Raw genomic sequence first — 21,456 nt, 5'->3', positions numbered from 1 at the left:
GATTATGTTTTAGGTTGTTGGTAGTCTCAGACCTCCTGTAAGGTGTGGGGCCTTCTCAGAGGTAACGCAGGTGAAAGTCAAGGCAAGAAAACAGAACGGGGCAGGTGATTCATTAGCAGACGCCTTAATAATGAAAGGTGTTTTTCACTGACAGACATACTTCATGCGTGACAGGCCTTTTAAAATACCCCGAGGGAAACAGCTCATTTATATGTTGAAGACTCTCTGACACCTTATGGAAAGCTCCAACTCCAATTTATTTAGACACAGTTTGGCTCTTATATCATCTATTTTATGTATTTCAATTCCTACTGCTTTTATTACTGAGGACATTGGTTTGAAAATGGGATTGCCTCCCCGTTCCTTTGATACTCAGAGGTGGTCTCAAGGGTAGGCGAGACCGCAGTCCATCATGGGCTGCTGTAGAGGATGGTACAGCAGGAGGGTGGGGTTCAGAGGAGCAAAGGTGGGGGGCAGTATGGGGGTATTAGGGAGAGAATAACTATTGAGTTGGAAGTCTGGGGTATATTCATCTAGAGACTTGTGTTACTGGCTCTACACAGGCCTCATGGGGCATATAGGTGTTCCATTCATTGATTAATTCAGTTAGTAAATGTTTTGGCACACTTACAGTCTGGCTTATTACATCCTGGGGACCACATTTGACCAGGCCCATTGCTTTACATGGCCCTTTTGGTTGCCTTGCATTAGAATGGGGAGTTGAGGAGTGGCCTTAGAGATGGAGTAGCCCCCAAAGGTAAAAGTAGTTACTGTGTGGCCCTTTGTAGAAGAGCTTGGTGGCCTCTGTTCTAGGAAGAAAGCACACAGTTTCCTTACTTTCCTTGGAGTGCAGCTTGTGTCGTGTTGGAAAACTAGCAAGTTGGAATAGAGTGAGTGGAGGTCAGGGTGGAAGGGCCAGAGATCCTTCGAGAAATCTGGCGGCAGATCTCTTAAGACCTTGGCTCTTGTGAGTCAGTTGAGAGTATTTGGATAGCTGCATGCACAGAGTGAATAGTTGAACTTTAGTTTCTACATAGGCATCAGCTTGGGAAAGTGGGGAGTTTGAGGCCATCCTTGTCTATATAGTGAGATCCAGGCTATCCAGGGCTACATAGACTCTATTTCAAACCAGTCAGTCAGTCAACCAACCAACCAACCAACCAACCAACCAACCAACCAATAAGCCTACTGAGGGAAGAGAATTGCTCTATTTAATAGCTGGCTTACTGTGTTTACTTCTATTTTGATCTTGAGGTCTTGGAGCAGTGATTCTCAGAGACCCTTTTATTTATTTTTTATTTTTTTAAAAATATTTTTATGGCTTATTTAACTTTATTTTATGTGCATTGGTGTGAAGGTGTCAGATCCCCTGCAACTGGATCTTCAGACAGTTGTGAGCTGCCATGTGGGTGCTGGGAATTGAACCCGGGTCTTCTGGAAGAGCAGTCAGTGCTCTTAACCACTGAGCCATATCTCCAGCCCCTCAGAGACCCTTTTATAGGGGTCACCTAAGACCATCCAAAAATACAGATATTTATATTACAGTTCACAACAGTAGCAAAATTAAAGTTATGAAGTAGCTACGAAAATAATTTTATCATTGGGGGTCACCACAACATTAGGAACTGTATTAAAGGGTCACAGCATTAGGAAGGTTGAGAGCCACTGTTTTAGAGTAATAACTATGCCTTAGGGTTTCTATTGTGAGCAGACACCATGACCAAGGCAACTCTTAGAAAGGAAAACATTTAATTGAGGCTGGCTTACAGTTCAGAGGTTTAGTTCTTTGTCATCATGGTGGGAAGCTTGGTGACTTAAAGACAAACATGGTGCTGGAGAGGTAGCTGAGAGTTCTACATCCAGATTTGCAGGAGAGAGAGAGAGAGACAGAGAGAGACAGAGAGAGAGACAGAGAGAGAGACAGAGAGAGAGACAGAGAGAGAGACAGAGACAGACGGAGGGAGGGAGGGAGAGAGAGAGAGAGAGAGAAAGAGAGAGAGAGAGAGAGAGAGAGAGAGAGAGAGAGAGAGAGAGAGAGAGAAAGGGAGGACAGGACCTGGCTCAAGTATTTGAAAGCCAAGGCCCACCCCTAGTGGCATACTTCTCCAACAGGGCCATACCTCCTAAATCTCTCTCAAGTAGTACTATTCCCTAATAACCACACTTTCAAATATGTGCGCCTATGTGTGTGTGTGGGGGTCATTCGTAATCAAACCACCACAGACTGTATCATAATTCTTTTTCTCGTTATGCTGTCTGATATAGGCAAAAGGAGAATGAATTTATTTTGCTCATAGTTTCACATCGGGGTCATTTGGCCTCCCATGCTCTTGGGCAGAGAACATCATGGCAGTAGGATCTTGTGGTTGAGGATGCTTTCTTCTTGGTGGACAGGATGCAGCAGGCGAGGAAATGGCCAAGGACCAGTCTAATCTTCAAAGCCTTACTTTTTCCAATTAGACCCCCATTTCCTGACTTTCCTAGAACCTCCTAAAATATTGCCAGCCCGGTGTTTGACACATGTGCCTGTAGTTTTTTTTTCTTATTAAAATCATAACCATGGTCATACATCTTACTTTTGACCCGATAGGTGTCTGGGAGAGTTAGTGGAGGATGTTAACAATTAAGCTCTTCTATCCCCAACAGTCTAGCCTCCATCTGCCTCCTCTACCAGCAGCGTTTATCAATCGACAAATGAATAATAGAGTGGACTGGGTGCCTGCAATATTGCGTGGCTTCAGCATCCACTTGGAGTACAGGTAGGGAAGAGTGCTTGCTGACCTGAGCTTTTGAGGAAAATCACCGCGAGCTTGCTCACAGCCTTACTGCAGAGTTGGTGGCTCAGCGGACCGTAGGGTGGGATTCAGCACCCTGTGTTTTGAAGCGGCACAAAGGCTAGTTTCAGTTCAGGTGTCCCTCAGACCATCCTTGACAAATTCTGGGCTAGGAAAACAAGGTTACTGTGCTGTTTTAAATGACAGGACCTCCCCACTCCTGTGTGGGCTCATCAGTCAGAATGCTTGGGTCCTAGTTGGTAGATTGTTTAGGAAGAATTGGGAGGTATGGTTGTGCTGGAGAAAGTGTGTCACGGGGGGTGAGCTTTGAGATTTCGAAAGCCCACACCATGCCTAGTCTCTCACTCTCTTCCTCTTGTCTGTGGATCAGGCTGTGAGCTCTCAGCTACTGCTCCAGCACCATGCCTGCCTGCCTGCTGCCATGCTCCCTGCCATGATGACCATGAACTAACCCTCTGAAACTGTAAGCAAGCCCCCGATCAAATGCTTCATCTATAAGTTGCTTTGGTCATGGTGTCTCTTCAACAGTAACTAGAGCAGCAGCAAAAGGAAACATAATGGATCTCAATGCAAAGTAACATTGGGTCCAGGAGACGTCAAGAAAGGAGAGAAAGTAGGCTGGAGAGATGGCTTGGCAATTAAGAGTGCTTGCTGCTCTTTCAGAGGACTGGACGTGGTTCCCAGCACCTGTGTCTAGGGACTCATAACTCCCTGCAACTTGGGCTCCAGGGACTCTGACATCCTCTTTTGTCTCCTTTGGGCATGCGATCACATACACATTCATACATATACACATAAATAAAATAAAATAAATCTTGAAAAAAAGAAAGGCAAGAAGCAGAACAGGTAGGAAAAGTTGGAAGGGTCGAGAGAAGGTGGTGAATTTCAATACAGATGCACAAGCTAGTTGAATGTATGCCTAGAAGGCCAACTATACGCTCTTTAAAGAAATAGTATATAGTCTAAGTTGAAAGTGAAAGAATGGAAAAAGATGTGCTTTGTGTATATTTAAAGGAAAGCCCGTGTCTGTGTCATGAGGCATGAGTCAAAATAGACTACAGAGAAATGGAAGACAAGACTGTTTGTAGCAGTAGCTTCTACGCAGAGAGAAACCAAGTGACAGAACGGGGCCAGGGCAGATACTTAGGAGGCGATGACCTGCATCTTGCTACTGTGTCTCTGAAGTCCTTGCACTGACAGGAGGCTTGGTGATGCTCCTTTCTGTCTGGGGCCTGTCCTTTGGCACCTGCAGCTGGGTCAAGGGCTTAGTTGGTTGTAGAGTACTCAGGGATGGTTGAGGAGGTCGTCCATTGGGTGCACTGTCACCAAACAATGTCTGCGTAGCCACCTGGTGGTAGGAGGAGGGGTGAGTAAAAGCGGATAGGGTCTTTCTGCCCAGTGGTCTAAGTTTGGTTCCCAATAGACACCAAGGACTGAGTATGGACAGGGTAGCATCAGTCTTCCCCCAGGAGCACAGTATGAACCATCTGCCTGTAGTAGGCATTTTGGATATCGGCTAGATATGGAGGCACTACTGGCTGCTTCTACCTAGCTACCATTTTGGCAGGGGTCTGCCTACTTCCGATCTGTGCATCAAGGTGAATGGTGTCTGTAGCTGTGTATTGTTGTAATATTAGTGCCAAGTGCCCAAAGTGAACATGCCTTTCCTGCTTTTCCTGTCTAAAAAGCACCCACTTCTGGATCCTTTAGCCCCTCGACTCTCTGATTCCTGACACTTCCTGGTAGCTCTGATAGTGTGCTCTGTATCTTTATTGCTTCTCCGCTGCCCCGCCCTAGAGCGTAAGCTCCATATAGACAAGAACTGTTGTTGTTCGCCTCCTCCACTGTAGCTAGAACAGCACCTGGTGCTGTCGAAGGAAGGATGCTGGGAATTGATTTGTACCAGGTGCTATACTAAGCACTTTATGTGATTATTTTACTTCATCTTAATTTTGAGGTAGGCATTTTCTTGTTTTATAAATGGAGAAACTGAGGTCCCATGGGATTAAGAAAACGACATAAGGTCATCGATCTGTGAGTGGCAGAGCTGGGATTTGTATTCTGGACCGACACTCTATGAAACCCTTAATTGCTGACCTTTCTTGACCTTCCTTTCTTGCACAGGGTCTGGGGACATGGCCAGAAAGGCCCTCAAGCTTGCTTCATGGACCAGTGTGGCTCTTGCTGCCTCCGGTGTCTACCTCTACAGTAACAACTACTTGGACCCCAATGACTTTGGCGCTGTTAGAGTGGGCAGAGCTGTTGCTACGGTAGGTTTTTCTCCTTTGGGGGTAGCAGAGGAGTTACAGCATTACTTGTAGGTGTTCCGTGGGTGTGGCTTGTGGGTGTGCTGGCATTTGTGGATATGCAGGCATGTCAGCTCTGTCTCCAGAGCTGCAGGCTCACGTGTGCATCCTCACAGGCTTTCGGTCCTGTAACAACCCCCGCCACTCTGTGGTTGAACACAACAGGGTCATGCCAGGTCCCTGCACTGAAGCCTCTGAGGCTCGTGTCTTACGGTAGTGATCACTCAGAGGGGCAGTACTCCTTGGACAGTGCCGAGGACAGAAGACTTAGTGTCAAGAAGACTTTGACAGTCCAGTTCTGCCTGCCATCTTTGAGCTTCCTGTCTGCTCTGAGGTGAACTCTTTAGGAGGCCTTCCTTACCACAGGTTCCCACCACCATGGTGTTGCAGCAAGAGCATGGGGCAAAGCTAACATGGATTGAACACTGTGAAATCACAAGTCGAAAGAAATCCATCTTTAGCCAGGCCTGGTGGTACATGCCTTTAATCTTAGCACTCGGGTGGCAGAGGGAGGCAAATTTCTGTGAGTTTGAGGCCAGTAAGAGCCATACAGAGAAACTCTGTTTTGAAAACACACACATACATGCATACACACACACACATACATGCATGCATGCACGCACACATATTTACGTACACAATCCTTCTTTAGAAAGAAAAACTTCTGGCAGCAAACTTGATTTCACTCCAGTGAGCTAATATGAAGAGTTGGCACTTACATGTTGATTTTTCTGGGGCTGGGAGAACTCCATCCAAAAACAAACAGAGAATCTGATTTGAATATTTGACTTTAGATGTTTTCTCTGGTGGTTCAATAGCAATATCCTCTTGGTGTTATGTCTTTTTAGAAAAGTTTTTAGATTTGTTTATTTTTTGTCTATGGATGTTTTGCCTGCATGTATGTATGTATGTATGTATGTATGTATGTAAGTATGCGTGCATGCACACCATATGCAGGCCTTGGAGGTCAGAAAAGGATGTCAGATCCCCTGGAACTAAAGTTACAGATAGTTGTGAGCCACCAGGTGTTGGGAACCAATCCAGGATCTCTGCAAGAGCAGGAAGTCAGCTTAGCCACTGACCATCTCTCCAGTACCCATCATGGCTCCTTACCTCTGCTTACGGCTCTTCTCCCAGGCCCTGCAGTACGGTCTTTGCAGACTAGATTGCCAGTCACACGCAGCATGCTCTCTCTCCTTTGTTGCTGCTGGTGAGCATAGATAACAGCTGCTGTTGCTCCCCCCATGTGGATATGAATCATGATGTCGTTTGTTTAGTTTATTTCCCGAGAACTCAGTGTTGTCAAATGCTCTCAGAGGGAGGCCATTGACTTGGTGCCTGTCCTCAAGGGGAAACTGAGTTAAAGAATCAAATAGACAATCAGGCTTTGGGATAACAGGCTATGGGATACGAAATCATCTCTAGCTGTTTACCTAGTGCCTTTTGAGGCCCGCTGTTTTATGTTTTGAGGGGTGAAAACAGATTGTTCCATCTAGGCTCAGCTTTGAAGGAGCCTTTGAAGGATCATGGAGCATATACATGGATGCATTCAAAAGCAGTCTAAAGCCAGGCACACATCAGGACTGCTGCCGTGGTCAGATGTAGGAGTGAGCACTGGAACTCGGGAGTCAGGATGAGTATCCTGAAGAAGCAGGATTTGAGTGGACCCTTAGGATTTGAATAGCCAAGAGGAAGGCAGACAGGGAAATATCAATAGGCACTTTTATAAACCAGCCATTAAGTTGTGCCTGCCTGCCTTCCTTCCTTCCTTCCTTCCTTCCTTCCTTCCTTCCTTCCTTCCTTCCTTCCTTCCTTCTTTCCGTAATTTTTTTCGAGATGGGTTTTTCTGTGTAACAGCTCTGGCTGTCCTGGAACTCGCTTTATAGACTGGGCTGGCCTCGAACTCACAGAGATCCTCCTGCCTTTGCCCTCCAAGTGCTGGAATTAAAGGCATGTGTCACCACTGCCTGGCTGCAGACAAACACTTTTGACTTCCTCTGAAAAGGAAAGTTTGGGCTCAAGGTTTTCTGATTGGCTGTGGATAAGGCTCCCCCCTCCTCCCACCGGAGAGTTTTGGCCAGAGGATCTAGACTAGAAACTCAAACTTAACAACATTCATTTGTTTAGTATTTATTGACTATCTACCTGTGTGGTGTAAAAGAGGCTGGAGATCAGTAAAAAGTAGGAAAACCCAGCCCTTAAATCCAAACAGTTCACAAACAAGGAAGCAAATGGGCAAGTGAGTTTACAGGTGGTTGGTTATGATCAATTAAAGGGAACTTGAGATCCGACATCTCTGGAGGAGTGTCGTTTGTTCTCACCCCTGAAGGCCAGGAAGGAGCATCCAGGCTAAGATCTGCGGGCTGAGCATCCAAGGGGTGGGACCAGCTACCCTTATAGACCCAGTAACTCCTGTGTGGGACTTCTAGCTTTGGCAGAGGTGTGATGTTTGCTGTCCTCAGTGCTAAGCTTTCTCCTCCCCTTTTTCACAGACAGCCGTCATCAGTTACGACTATCTCACCTCCCTGAGGAGTGTCCCATATGGCTCAGAGGAGTATTTGCAGCGTCGATCCCAGGTAAGGGACTTGGGGGGCCCATCAGAACTGGGCCAGGATGTCTAAAGAATGAGCACAGCCAGTTTACTTCTATGGAAAGCTGGGCTGAGGACAGAGTGGGTGTTGAGGTAATGGCCACTGGCCATGGGGTTTGGGACAAAGGGAGTGGAAGACTACCTGCTCCTTCCTGTGCAGGTGCCTTAGTACTTAGACTGCCATCCCACATCAGACTGGGTCTTCCACACTGTGGTGGTTTGAAAGAAAATGGTCCCCAAAGAGAGTGGCGCCATTGGAGGTGTGGCCTTGTTGGAGTAGGTGTGGTCTTGTTGGAGGAAGTGTGTCACCGTGGAGGTGGGCTTTGAGGTCTCATATATGCTCAAGCCACATCCAGTGTCTCAGACCACTTCCTGTTGCCTGTGAGTTGAGATGTAAGAACTCTCAGCTATCTCTCCAGCACCATATCTGCCTGCACACCACCTTGTTCTATGCCATGATGATAATGGACCAAACCTCTGAAACTGTAAGCCTTCATCTCAGTTAAATGTTTTCCTTTATAAGAGTTGCAGTGGTCATGGTGTCTCTTCACAGCCATAGAAACCCTAACTAAGGCCGGGCGATGGTGGCGCATGCCTTTAATCCCAGCACTCGGGAGGCAGAGGTAGGCGGATCTCTGTGAGTTCGAGACCAGCCTGGTCTACAGAGCTAGTTCCAGGACAGGCTCCAAAGCCACAGAGAAACCCTGTCTCGAAAAACCAAAAATAAAAAATAAAAAAAAAAGAAACCCTAACTAAGGCTGTTATCTATAAAGTGCAGTTGGGGAGGCCACTGTGTGTTTCTGGTGACAGCAGAGATGTAGGCTGCCTATGGAGGGATAATGACTTCTAAGCTGTGTTATTAGGCAGAAAGGTTATTTTTTTTATTTTATCCTCTGAAGGTCATTGGGGCCTTTTGTAGGAGTAGAGGTGTGGACCTTACACACCTCCTCAGTCAGAATGTAGTAACTGATGTAGATGTATTAGCAGTACTAGGGAGATGAGGGATCAAACATGAGGTCAAACAGAGAGGTTGTCAATAGACCGGTGCGTCTTTGCTCAGGTGGTTCCTGCAGCTGGACTGTCCTGAGAAAACACTTAGTTATATATAGTTCTGGGCTCAGTGTGGATACCTCTCCTCTCTGCTGCTCTCCTTCCAGGCGTCCTTTGTGGATGGGATAATTAATGAAAACTTGAATTTAAACTTTTCATTACACACATTTTAACTGTCCACAAAAGTAACAGAGAACAGAGCAGAGAATAATCACCCCTCCCTTCCCGTGGGACTGTCCTGTCTGAGGAATGTGTGATTTGTATTTCTCTCTTTTGTTTACTCACTCGGAAGTGTTTAAATGAAACCTCAGGTGCCATATTGTTTCGTGTATAAATTCTTCAGCATGTGTCTCTAATAGAGAAAGGCCTTTGAAAATCCACAGCCATAATACTGTGGTCACAGGTAACGAGATGAGCAATTGCACAGCGACTGCTGGTTTGTGTCCAGATTGCCTTTCTCCCAGAAATGGCTTTTTAAAGTATTTATTTATTTATTCATGAGTATGTGTGAGCTGTGTGTGTGTATACATTGAATGTTGTGTTCTACCACTTTCTGTGTGATTTCCTTAAGTTGAACCTGGAATAGGGCTGGCAGTCAGCAAGTCCCAGTGATCCTTCTGTCTCTACCTTCACAGTGCTGGGGTTATAGGTGTATGACCCCGCATCTGCCTTCTTACCCAGAATCTGGGAATTTGAACCAGGTTCTCATGCTGGCACTTTTACCCATGGAGCCATCTCCCAGCCCTGAGATGTCTGCTTGTAATTAGTTTGTTCCAACCTGAATCCAAACATGGTATGTATGTATGTATGTATGTGTGTGTATATTGCATTTTGTTGACATTTCTTGAGTCTTTTAGAATTTATTATTTCTTCTCCCTTTTTTTATTTTATTTTTTATTTAGTTATTCACTTGTCGAAGAGCCAAATCATTTATCCTGTAGAATTTCCACACTCAGGATTTGGCTGATTGCACTCTCAAAGTGCTATTTAATGGGAAATGCATTCAAATGACTTGCAATTCAAAGTATACAATATTTGAAATAGAGAAAATGACCCTTGTTCCTCAGGTATCCGATTCCCCTGCCTGGAGGCAATCATCATTTCTTGTGTATCTTTCCAAAGCTATCTTCCTGTAATTTAGTCACTGTGTCTTTATTTCTGCTATATATGATGGTTAGTTACACATCTTCTCACAAGCTGCTGCTTCTCTTACACTGGAGATTGGGGCTCTCAATTTGTATATTTAATCATCAGCAGTAATGCCTAGGGGTCTGGAGAGATAGCTCAGTGGTTAAGAGCACTGGCTGCTTTTCCAGAGGACCCAGGTTCAATTCCCAGCACCCACATGGCAGCTCACACCTGTCTGTAACTCTAAGATCTGACACCCTCACACAGACATACATGTAGGCAAACCACCAATGCATGTAAAATTAAATTAAATAATTAAAAAATAGTGCATAGGATGGAGTATGTTTAATGTCTGTTTCAGTGTCAGGCTATGCTCTTGCCTTTGGAGAGGCCACAGAAGGAGACTAAGGTTTTCATTTAGAAGTCCTGTGTTTGTGCCTTGGCTTTGGGAATGTCCTCTAGGCTTGTGGAGTGGCTGTTTTCCTTGTCTGTAAACTAGAGATGGCTATTGTACTTCGAGGATAATGTAGTCACCGTTGGAGTCAGTGAAAGATAAGGCAGATGCGCTGGTAAATCAGAGGTCTCCTCGAAGGAGGGCTTCATGAGGAGAGACCTGGTGTATTATGTGAGTTCCCAGGTCCGGGACACAGCTGGTTCTGAATAAAGGTTTGAAGAAATGAATGAATGGCATAAGGGCTCACTGTAATATCTCAAGGCTATTGTCTTTGAGGTGTCCTTCCCCTCTGCTTTCCCCCATGTCCTCTTTCCATCTATTCTGTGCTGTGGTCCTTGGAATCCTCCAGAGTGACATTCTTCAGAGATTTCTAGTCCAGGACTAGGGTGAGGTTTGTGTTGGGGAAGCCGAAGAACAGGTGGGCTGTGAAGAGACTTGCTCTCCAGTAAGTCAGTCATCTGCAAGGCAGTGATACTGCCGCTCCCCCAGAAGCTGACGGCTCGGGGATCTGGTGAGGAGAGTACAGCCAGGCTTTTGATGAGAGGGCAGCACGTGGTGGCTGGATGTACCAGATAGCAGAGTGTCGGCTGGTGCCTGGGAGTTGTTCCTGGTGGATCCAGCAGAAACAGAAAAGCAGGGATAGATGCTGCAGGAGTGTTCTCGTCATCGTGACTGATAAAGAAGTGAGCAAGGAAAAGCATCATTATCTCGCTTGTCAAGCCGGCGTCTCCAGGCTCCAGAGTGTGTTAGAGCCAGGGGACTAGGACAGCAGTCAGTGACTTGAAGCACTTTCAAGGTTGGCACTGGCTGGCTTTGTGTTCCCACTGCATCATGAAGGGGAAGGAGAGAAAGCACATGACGCTTTGTAGGTAAGGATGGGCTCTGGAGAACTGGATTCCTGGTGCCTGGGTGCTTATAGCTGAGGTTTGCGTGAATGGGCACGTTCACCGTCCAGAAGGAAGTCACTCCTAGTGTAGATGTCCCTTCAAGAGGCTGGAGGTGACAGGACAGGATGGAGCTGATTCTGAATGAAGGATTGGGTTATAGTGTGTATCCTCTTCATAGGGAACAACTTCTGGACTTTCCTTTGGTGATCTACCATATTCTCTCTCTCTCTCTCTCTCTCTCTCTCTCTCTCTCTCTCTCTCTCTGTCTCTGTCTCTCTCTCTCTGTCTCTCTCTCTCTCTGTCTCTCTCTCTGTCTGTCTCTCTGTCTCTCTCTGTCTCTGTCTCTCTCTGTCTCTCTCTCTCTCTCTCTCTCTCTCTCTCTCTCTCTCTCTCTCTCTCACACACACACACACACACACACACACACACAGAGTTGTATGAGTTTTAGGTCCCCACAAGCAGTTGGTGGGGTCAATTCTGCTGGTCCCAGATACTGATTTAGGGATGGTCTCTAGAGTCAGTTCTGACCAGTGAACATTAGGTCCAAGACATTTTCTTTTGGAACTTCAACTTTCTCTTTCTGCTGTGCTAACAGAGAGCGTAGGCTGTTGGCTAATTTCTTCTGGTAGCCACCTTGCCACTGTGAAGAGAAAGCCCATTTGTGGGTGAAGCTGGTATTAAAGAATTGGGTGATCTCAGTTCCTGTATCTAGTCAGTCCTGAAGCCAGTCTTTCACTGGACTTCTCGGTTAGTTATGTCTTCCAGTAAATTCTTTTTTGTTGTTTAAGGTGATTGGCACTGAGTGTTAATTGAAACCAATGAGTCTTGATAATACTGGGAACTCTCGGAGAAGAATGTCTGGGTTTGAAGCATGATTGGCATTTTGATAGGTCATGGAAAGATCAATTAATTCAAGGAAAATGATGCCAAGGAGTGGTTTGTATGGTGTAGGGTTGAGATGGAGCCACTGTGGACCAGGAGCCATCTCATCTGATCCTAGTCCCTGCCAAGCACCTCTGTTTCCCTCCCATAAGGATGTGGCAAAGGCCCCAGCTGTTGAATGGACAGAGAGGAGAAACTTGGTATATGTAAGCATGTGAATTATTTTTCTTTGTAGGTGAGATTTCAAAACACAGGGTTACAGGGTTACTCCATGGCCTGCTTCTTACTTTTCCTGATTTCTTCACCCTGTCTTCATTACACACTGGGATTCTACATGAGAAAGGAAGGCCCCTTCTTTCTTCCAGCTCCAAAGATTCAATTTGGCTCCTTCCTTTTTCTTCTGTGTCACCTTTGTCTTTGACAGGAAGAAGCCAACCTTTTACCCCCTTAGTAAATTGCCTTTTAAAATATTTTTATATTTTATTTTTATATGCTCTGGTGTTTTGCCTGCATGCATGTCCATGTAAGGGTGTCAGGTCCCTGGAACTGGAATTATAGACAGTTGTGAACTGCCATGTGGGTACTGGGAATTGAACCTGGGTCCTCTGGAAGAGCAGCCAATGCTCTTAGCTGATGAGCCATCTCTCCTGCCCCAGTATATTGTCTTTTTTGTATAATTCTAGATGGCCTAAGACAGATGAGATCAGGTGCATTCAGAGTGGTATGACCGTAGACAGATGTCCTAGGGCAGGTAAGACACCTAAGGCCTACGAGAACAGAGTGGCCTCGGGTGGGTAAGGTTGTGTCTTAAGGCAGTATTGAAGCTGAGAGTGGAAAGGTAAAACGAGACATACATTCTCAGGGACAAAGTGATTCTGGCTAAGGCTCATGGATAAGATTGGGGGGGGCGTCCATAGGAAGCAGAGGATAATTCAGTATGTTTTGGTTATCTTGTGTTGTAGTGGGCAAATACCCGACAGAAATGTCTTCCAGAAGGGAAGACTGATTTTGGCTCACAGATTCAAAGACATTTCAATCCATCGTGGTGGGCATACAAGGCCTACCATGTGTGAGCACAAAGCAACTGTTCACAGCTAGCCAGGCAGGAAGCAGAGTACTCCAGTCAGAACTGGAAGCGGTGTAATCTTCACAGGCCTGCTCTTGGCTGTCTTCTGTCAGCCAAGCCCTGTCTCCTAAAATAGCCTACAAAATAGCAACACAAGGTGGGAATCCAGTGTTTAAAACATCAACCTTTGGGGTACAAAGCAGACTCAAACACTGAGACTAGGACACACTGGAAAGCAGAATTAGAGCCAAGTCACAGAGGGACTTGATGCCAGGTTTCTTATCATTGAGTAGAAAGTCATAGAGTATTCTCAAGTACAGTTTTATTAAGTCTTAAGTGAAATTAGAATGTTTAAAGTCATTAGTTACTGAATATTTTCTTTAGCTTTTATTCTGTCGATGGACACCCACACCCACCACAGAAAGAGACAGTCAGACACACACACACACACACACACACACACACACACACACACACACACACACACACACATAGGGATAAAAACAGAGAGACAGAGACAGACAGATAGACAGACACACATGTTGACCACTCTTAGATCTGTCACCATTCTCCATTTTCCAGATTTCTTTTTAACAACAAATATAGGAGAATTCCAAGGGCTGGTTGATTCTTCAGTATGGTGAGCATCTAGTTGCTCCTCTACCAGCTGTTCTAAAGCCTGCAGTTTGTCTTCCATTAAAGGCCATTGTTTAACCCATATGGGTTTCTCAGTTAATCATTTTAAAAGCAAGGCCGTTAATACCTCTGAAGGCTTGCTGGTTGCCTTGTGTTCTTGTATAGCCTGAATGGCTGGTGACCTTTGTTTATAGTATCTTATAATATCCTTCCCAGAAACATGAGTTTTTGGAATTGCAGGAATGTTCATTTGGGTATTTCTTTTTTTTTTTTTTTTTTGGTTTTTTGAGACAGGGTTTCTCTGTAGCTTTGGAGCCTGTCCTGGCACTAGCTCTTGTAGACCAGGCTGGCCTCGAACTCACGGAGATCCGCCTGCCTCTGCCTCCCGAGTGCTGGGATTAAAGGCGTACGCCACCACCGCCCGGCTCACCTGGGTATTTCATTGCTGCAATAGGTCATGGTCCCATAAATTCACTGCAGTATTAGCTACATATGGCCTCAGTTTTCCCTTCTGTCCTTCCGGTCCTATGCATTCAGCCCACCTCATGCTTTTTTTTATTTTTTTACTTGAGATAGGGTTTCGATCCTAGGAATTGAATATCTGCTTTTTGAAGAGGCCAATCTGGATTTCAATATTCTCGAGTAATGATAGTCTGCATCTGTGTCTAGTAATCCCTCAATTACAATGTCTTTTTTATGCACTCTTAGCTTTGGTCTTTGATCGTTTATAGAAGTCTGCCAAAATATACATTTGCTATTTCCTGGAGTTTTTGACTCATCCTCCAGGTCTATCCAGAACAGCATTTTTTTTTTTTTTACAGTAGGCACTGGATTGCTTTATTTTACTAGTGAGACATGTTTTCCATAGTGACTGTGAATGACTGGGCCTCGACTGATGTTTCTATCCCACCAGGTCCCACATCTATTTAGTCCCAAATAAACATACAGAGGCCTACATTAATTATAAACTGATTGGTCTATAAGCTCAGGCTTCTTATTAACTCTTGTAACTCATATTAGCCCATAATTCTTGTCTGTGTTAGCCACATGGCTTGGTACCTTTGATTAGTGAGGCATTCTTACCTTGCTTGCTCTGTTTCTGCCTTCCTATGTGTCGACTACAGACTGACTCCCAGAATTTTCCTGTTCTCGTTGCCCCACCTATACTTCCTGCCTGGCTACTGGCCAATCAGCATTTTATTAAACAAGTACAAGAAACAAATCATTACAGGGTAAAACCATTGTCCCACAGCACATGCAGGTGTGCACACACACATAACACAGAAAGAGACAGAGAGACAGAGACAGAAAGGCAGACAGGCAAATATACACACACAGGGACAAAGACAGACAGACACATACTTAGGGACAGAAGCAGAGAGACAGACACCACACACAGAGGGACAGAAGCAGACACCACACACACACACACACACACACACACACACACACACACACACACACACACGACAGAGACACAGAGAGAAGGCAGAGAAGAATGTCATAACACAGGAAGGGACCTTGATCTCGATTGCCCTGAACCTACAAAGCCTTTCAGCTGACCTTACATTGTGTTACTTGCAGACCACTGGGCCCTGTGTAAGGTGCTTGAGTTCAACAGGATTATTTTCTTCGTTACTGTGGTATTTGGGCTTGAGGAGGTAATGGATTATACGTTCTCTTCCGGCTTGAGAAGCAGAGCCAAGGAGATGCAGGATGCTGTAAGTGTCAGCCATGTTACTGATAAATGCTAGGTTGTAGTGTGAGGTTTGGGTCAGCTTGCCGAACATTACCCCTAACTGGATAGATTTCCTTATCCAGGCTTCTGGATGGACACACCAGTCATGGGGGTGCCTCTTAGGCAGGTAAGCAGATCTGGAAAGAGAAGAAGAGAGGAAGTACAAATGATCTGGTCTTGCTGTCCCCACCAATCTAATCAATGACTCCTCCTGTCCCAAGCAGGAGAGGTAAGAGAGAGTTTAGCTTCATGTCCCACTGAGATACCCCACCCCCTGTGAAACTAAGAAGAGGGGTTCCCCAGCAACATGTAGTTGAGATGGAAGGTATATCTAAGTCTGCTATGAGAATCTTTTATGCCCATCACACTCTGAGAACTGTTGTAACTGACCTTGGTTGAGTATAGGTTGCTTTAGATGGGAGGTGAGGCATTGAATTTGGTATTGCCAAGATCTGCATTTAGGAGGAAGGGTCTGATGTTATCATTTAGAATCTTGAGGTAGTAGTAGGGTGTTTGGATGTAAAAAGGAATTCCCTTTCCGACTAGAGTATAGTAATGGGCTAGGGGGTGGGGGTTATCAAAAGGCCTTTCTAGATGACTATTCCATTGAACTTGAGAAGCATCAGCTAGGTGTAGCTTCCAGTGTAAGGTTGGACTGAAAGGCCAAGGCGGTGATGGGACTCTTTTGGCTTCCTCCACCATCCCAGACTTGATAGTGACATTTAGACCACAGCCAAAAAAAAAAAAAAAATTCTCATGTTCTTTCCACCTTACACTCTGTTGTTTGTTATCTGCTTCCAGTTCAAGGAAAGCACGACAGCAGGTAGAAAGCAGAAGTCAGGATATTCACGTGGTGGCTCCCATTAGCTCCTGCTGCTGGAGTTATCCCTCCACCTTGGGGTGGGCCTGGGGGGTACACAGGAGGAGGAAGGAGGGCCACAGGCCATAGAGCTTCTTTCCCAGAAGTTTCTTCCCTACCTGCTCAGCCAGACAAGCAGTTAATTAAACAATTATATTCCCCAGTGAGGGGTGAGCGGACCCTCTGAGGAGCGAGTAGATGTCAGCTCTTTGCTTCTGGAAGGAGAATCAACCGTCCAGCTGTTGAACTGCTGCTTGTGTTGAGGACAGTTCTCCCTCAAGCCTAGAGGGGGATGGCTATTCAGGAAGCTTTCTAAGGATCTTGGTTTGCATAGGGGAACCGTGGCAATGCGTGGTTCTTCAGGAATATTCTCGGAGATGTGAGCACCATCCTGCTCAAACCCTCCTCCTTCTCCTTCTCCTTCTTCCTTCTTCTTCCTCCTTCCTCCTTCTTCCTCCTTCCTCCTCCTTCTTCCTCCTCCTTCTTCTCCTCCTCCTCCTTTTCCTCTTCCTCCTCCTCTTCCTCCTCCTTCTTCTCCTTTCTCCTTCTCCTCCTTCTTCATCTTCATCTTCCTCCTCTTCCTCTTTCTCCACTTTTCCTTCTCCTCCTCTTTTTTTGGGGAGGCTTTTTGAAACAGGGTTTCTCTGTTTAATAGTCCTGACTGTTCTATAACTAGCTCTGTAGTCCAGGCTGGTCCCAAACTCACAGACATCTGCTGCCTCTGCCCTCTGAGTACTGGGATTAAAGATGTGGACCACAACACCCAGCCCAAACCATTTTTCTATTTAACTGTTCCTTTAGCTGATTTGAACTAACCTGTTCTATGTTAGGTGCTGCTTGAGGCTCAGAAGCTATGCAGGGAAGGAGACCCAATCTCTCCCCACCAGTCACTCCTACTGTGTGCTGGGGAGGCCAAGCAGGCATGGAAGACAGCTCTGTCTTCACAACTCTGCCCTGTTGGCTGGAATTACTGCGTTTCACCCCTGTCAGCTGGCTTCCAGCAGAGCAGTGTGGGTGGGTGCATGCTGGAGAAAGCCTAATCTGGAGCACGGGGATTGCATCATTGTTCCACAGTCCTCTGCATATGTGGTGCCTGTTCACCCTGTGTGGGTCCTTTTCAGTGGATTTTTTACGCCCTGTGCCGCTAAGACCTCCTTTTTCTGCTTCCCGTGGTTATCATGAGCTTTCGCCAGTGAACATTCTGCATCGAGAAGGGAAATTGAATCCCTGCTATCTCTGTGACTGGCTTTCTTAGTGCCTGTGATAAATTCTGCAGTCTGAGCTGCGTGTAATGTGCTGGGGTGGGGTCACCTGAGGATTGGGTCGCTGGGGGTGAGGGAGGCAGTCTGTGATTGAGCTGGCATCTCCTTTCTGGACTACTGTGTCCCCAAGTCTTCCTGAACACCACAAATCAGTGTAGTTCTCTTCAGGACCCTAAGCCTGAAGCCTTTGTGATCCTGGGATTGGCAGTCTGGGAGGCTTAGGAGACCCTGCATTCCCTTGTGGGGAGGTATGGTGGGACTGCAGCTTTTTCCTGGAGACCAGGCTCTCCTGTGGTGGTCTCTCTCTGTAGGCCCAAGGACATTCCAGCGCCTTCTTACTTGGTCTAGGCTCATTAGTGGCCTAGGGACTTTGGCCATTAATAATACCCCGTTTTGTCATATCTGCATATAGATCTTGTTTTTTAAAACATGTGAAACATTGAACAACTAATATTGGTAAAATTACAGTTTTGAACTCCTTTAAATAAAAATTAGACTTATTCATTTTATTTTATGTGTACATTTTTTATCTGCATGTGTGTATGTGTGGTCATGTGTGTGCCTGGTGCCCACTGAAGTCAGAAGAAGGCATAGGATCCCCTGAAACTGGATTTATGTGTGGTTGTGAACCACCATGTGGGTGCTATGAGTTGAACCTGGTGCTCTTCGAGGTGAGCCTTTGTAGGTGGAAGTTTCCTGTCTTGGAGCCATTTGGTCCCAAATACCCAGCAGCTGCTTCCCAAATTACCACACAGAGGCTTAATATTACTTATAAATGCCCAACCAATAGCTCAGGCTTGTTAGTAACTAGGTCTTACATTTTAAGTTAATCCATATTCCTTATTTATGCTCTGCCATGTGGTGGTATCTTTTCTCAGTGCGGCATGCCCCTCTTGCTCTCTCCAGGTCTGGCTGGAGTCTCCTGACTTTGCCTTTCTCCTTCCCATCATCCTTAGTTTGGTTGCTCTGTCTGTACTTCCTGCCTGGCTACTAACCAGTCAGTGTTTTATTAAACCAATTTGAGTGACAAATCTTTACAGGGTACAAGAGGATTATTCCACAGCAAGTCATCACTTTAAAATCGTAAAGTAAATTTAAAGTAAATAAGTCAGTTACCTTTACTTATTTATGTTTGTGTTCATATGTGCACACGAGCATGTATGTATGTGCATGCATGCGTGTGTGAATGTGTGTGTGCATGCATGTGTGTATGTGTGTGTGTCTTGTAGGAGTCAGTTCTCTCCTTTCTCCATATGGGTCCTGGAGACTGAACCCTTCAATCTTGGCAGCAAATGCCTTTACCTGATGAGCCGTCTTGCTGGCCCTCTCTCCTCTTTAATGTACATGCAAATAGCATTCCCTGTACTACCTACAACTGCCTATTGAACCCCTTTTCACACTGTCACTGGCATAGGGTCACCTTTTGAGAAACAAGCCTAAACCGTCTGTAAGGGATGCTGCACCAGACTTTGGCTGGTACCCACCCACCATGGCTACCTTCTCTCCGCTGCTGAATCTGGCCACTCTCTCTCTCTCTACTCTTCTACACTGCACCTAATTCAAGGCCTTCAGCAGGGCAAGAACTGCAGAAACCCAGCTTCTACCTGCTGTTGCCCATTTTAGATGCATCCCAGTCTGACAAAGACAGGCTCTCTGATGCTGAGAGCAGGTGTTCACATGTATCCGAACAGCAGTTACGAGACAGGTATGATGCTAAGGACTCTGTCATCCGTCCTAACTCCTAGACCATCCAGCTGTGTAGTTCCCGTTGTTCCCATTGTAAAGAAGCTTAAGAAGTAAATTTCCTAGTTCAAATATGAAGCACTGGGTTCCCCAATGCATCCTTATACATATGTTATTAGACTTTGTTCTTGTTTTTGTTCCCGCTCTCACTGATCTCTCCTGTGCCCTTCCTCCAGGTGGTCCCTTCTTTCCCAGTCAGTCCCCTTTCAGATGAAGAAACTGTCACAGGCTCCTTAAGTGACTTGTCTAGGAGTCCACAGCTAATCACTGGGTCACCACTAATTACCTCCCTGTGGTTGTTGTACAGATGACTTAATGAGTGGCTTCACACAACAACAACAATGCATCCTCCTGTAGTTTCAGAGGCCTCAAGCCCCAAATCAAAGGACTAAGAGGGTTGTGCTGTTATGGGGTCCTAGGGAAGAATCTTTGGCCTCCTCTGGGAGCTCCAAGCAGCCCTGTGGCTGCATCTCTCGGATTTTGGCCTCCATCGTCCCTTCTCTTTCCTGTAGGGACAGCTGTCATTGGTATAGACATGTCTCCCGCCTCTCCCAGGTACTCTGGGCTGATCACATCTGAAAATTCTCAGTAATGTTGGCAAAAGTTCTCTTTCCAAATAAGGTTACAATTTTAAGTTCCAGGGGCTAGGATGTGTCTGCATCTCTCTGTGTGTGTGTGTGTGTGCGTGCGCACATGTGTTTTGGGAAGGAAGGCTGCTGTTCAGCACACCCCAGGAGCTCAGATGAGCTGCATGGTATAGTCCTTCCTAAACCTGTGCCCACTACTTCCTGATGGGCGCACCCAGCCCTCCTCAAGCCGGCAGCCACACAGACATGGATTTGCTAGTTGTATCAGAGAGGATGGGCTGCTAAGTCTTGATACTCTGCTCTCTGCCTACCCACCACCCCTTCAGCTCTTGGCCATTTCTTCTGAAGCCTTTTGGTCTGTTCCCCTTGGATTTAAGAATTCTCCCACCTTACCATTAAGGAGTTCAGGAGGTCAGGGGCTGTGAGGACAGCTTCATACCTGAGCAGGCATGATGGATGTGGTGCTCTTGCTTCTGTGACCGCACTTCTACCATAGGACTGTGGATGGCGTGATCTCACCAGTGAAGTGTGGAGGAAGGCGCTGCAGCTGCGTAGGTGGTCGCTGCAACTGCGTAGGTGATCTGCTGCAGCTGCGTAGGTGATCTGGCTGCAGCTGCGTAGGTGGTTACTGCAGCTGCATAGGTGGTCACCGCAGCTGTGTAGGTGGGCTGGCTGTAGCTGCGTAGGTGGGTTGGCTGCAGCTGTGTAGGTGGTCGCCGCAGCTGCGTAGGTGGGCTGGCTGCAGCTGTGTAGGTGGTCACTGCAGCTGCGTAGGTGGGCTGGCTGCAGCTGCATAGGTGGTCACTGCAGCTGCGTAGGTGGTCTGGCTGCTCGCTCCAAGCCGCAGCAGTCGAGCAGGCTGCTCTTCATTCCTGCTCCTTCTCACTATTGTGGCCCCAAGCAGCTATTTTCTACCAAATTAAAATCCTCTCAGTGCTCTTCCTGTCCCCGAATAAAAACTCCTCTCCCGGCTCTTGCCTGCGACAGCAAGACCTTTTAATAGATTCTGCCTCGTAGAACCATGAGACATATGTCCAATTAGCAGAATAATTTTGCTTAAATATACAAATAAACTGTTGACTGACAACATTGGCACATGTTGGCGGCTAATTTAAGACCAAGAAGTTTGGGAACTGGGGTATTGCCTCTTCCCTCATCTCAACCTAGGCCTTTCTTTAGGGAACAGATCTTCATCCTGACCATCTGTATGGCAAGGGGGGGACATCTCCATGCTATGCTTCATCATTGGGCAGAGTATCCAGGCATGAACATTCATAGAACCAATGGAGCAGCCACTGCTTAGTGAGCACCTATGGCATGCCTGCCACGCTGTGGTATGCTGTGTATACAGTAGTCCGTTCTTGAGGGGACAGGAGGCGAGTAACAGCTGGGCATCTCACAAGAGCACCTTGCTCCAAGAGGACAAGGGCTTGGTCTCTCTTGCTTGCTGCCGTGTTGTTACACTTGGCACAG

At 46.3% G+C, this 21,456-nt stretch overlaps 1 protein-coding gene across 6 annotated transcripts in view; it reads left to right on the top strand.

Moving 5' to 3' along the window:
- The window catches only part of Adck1 (aarF domain containing kinase 1), a 95,141-nt gene that overhangs the window by 3,315 nt on the left and 70,370 nt on the right, over positions 1-21,456 (top strand). For all 6 annotated transcript variants that reach the window (XM_075947925.1, XM_075947927.1, XM_075947922.1 and 3 more), the window contains exons 2-3: positions 4,920-5,065; positions 7,594-7,677. In XM_075947925.1, the coding sequence (XP_075804040.1) occupies positions 4,931-5,065; positions 7,594-7,677 (219 nt within the window). In that variant the 5' untranslated portion in view covers positions 4,920-4,930. The remainder of the gene's footprint in view (positions 1-4,919; positions 5,066-7,593; positions 7,678-21,456) is intronic.

This window comes from Microtus pennsylvanicus, chromosome 14 (genome assembly GCF_037038515.1).
Source record: "Microtus pennsylvanicus isolate mMicPen1 chromosome 14, mMicPen1.hap1, whole genome shotgun sequence".
Lineage (NCBI taxonomy): Eukaryota > Metazoa > Chordata > Mammalia > Rodentia > Cricetidae > Microtus > Microtus pennsylvanicus.
This window is presented reverse-complemented; position numbering and strand designations above follow the sequence as displayed.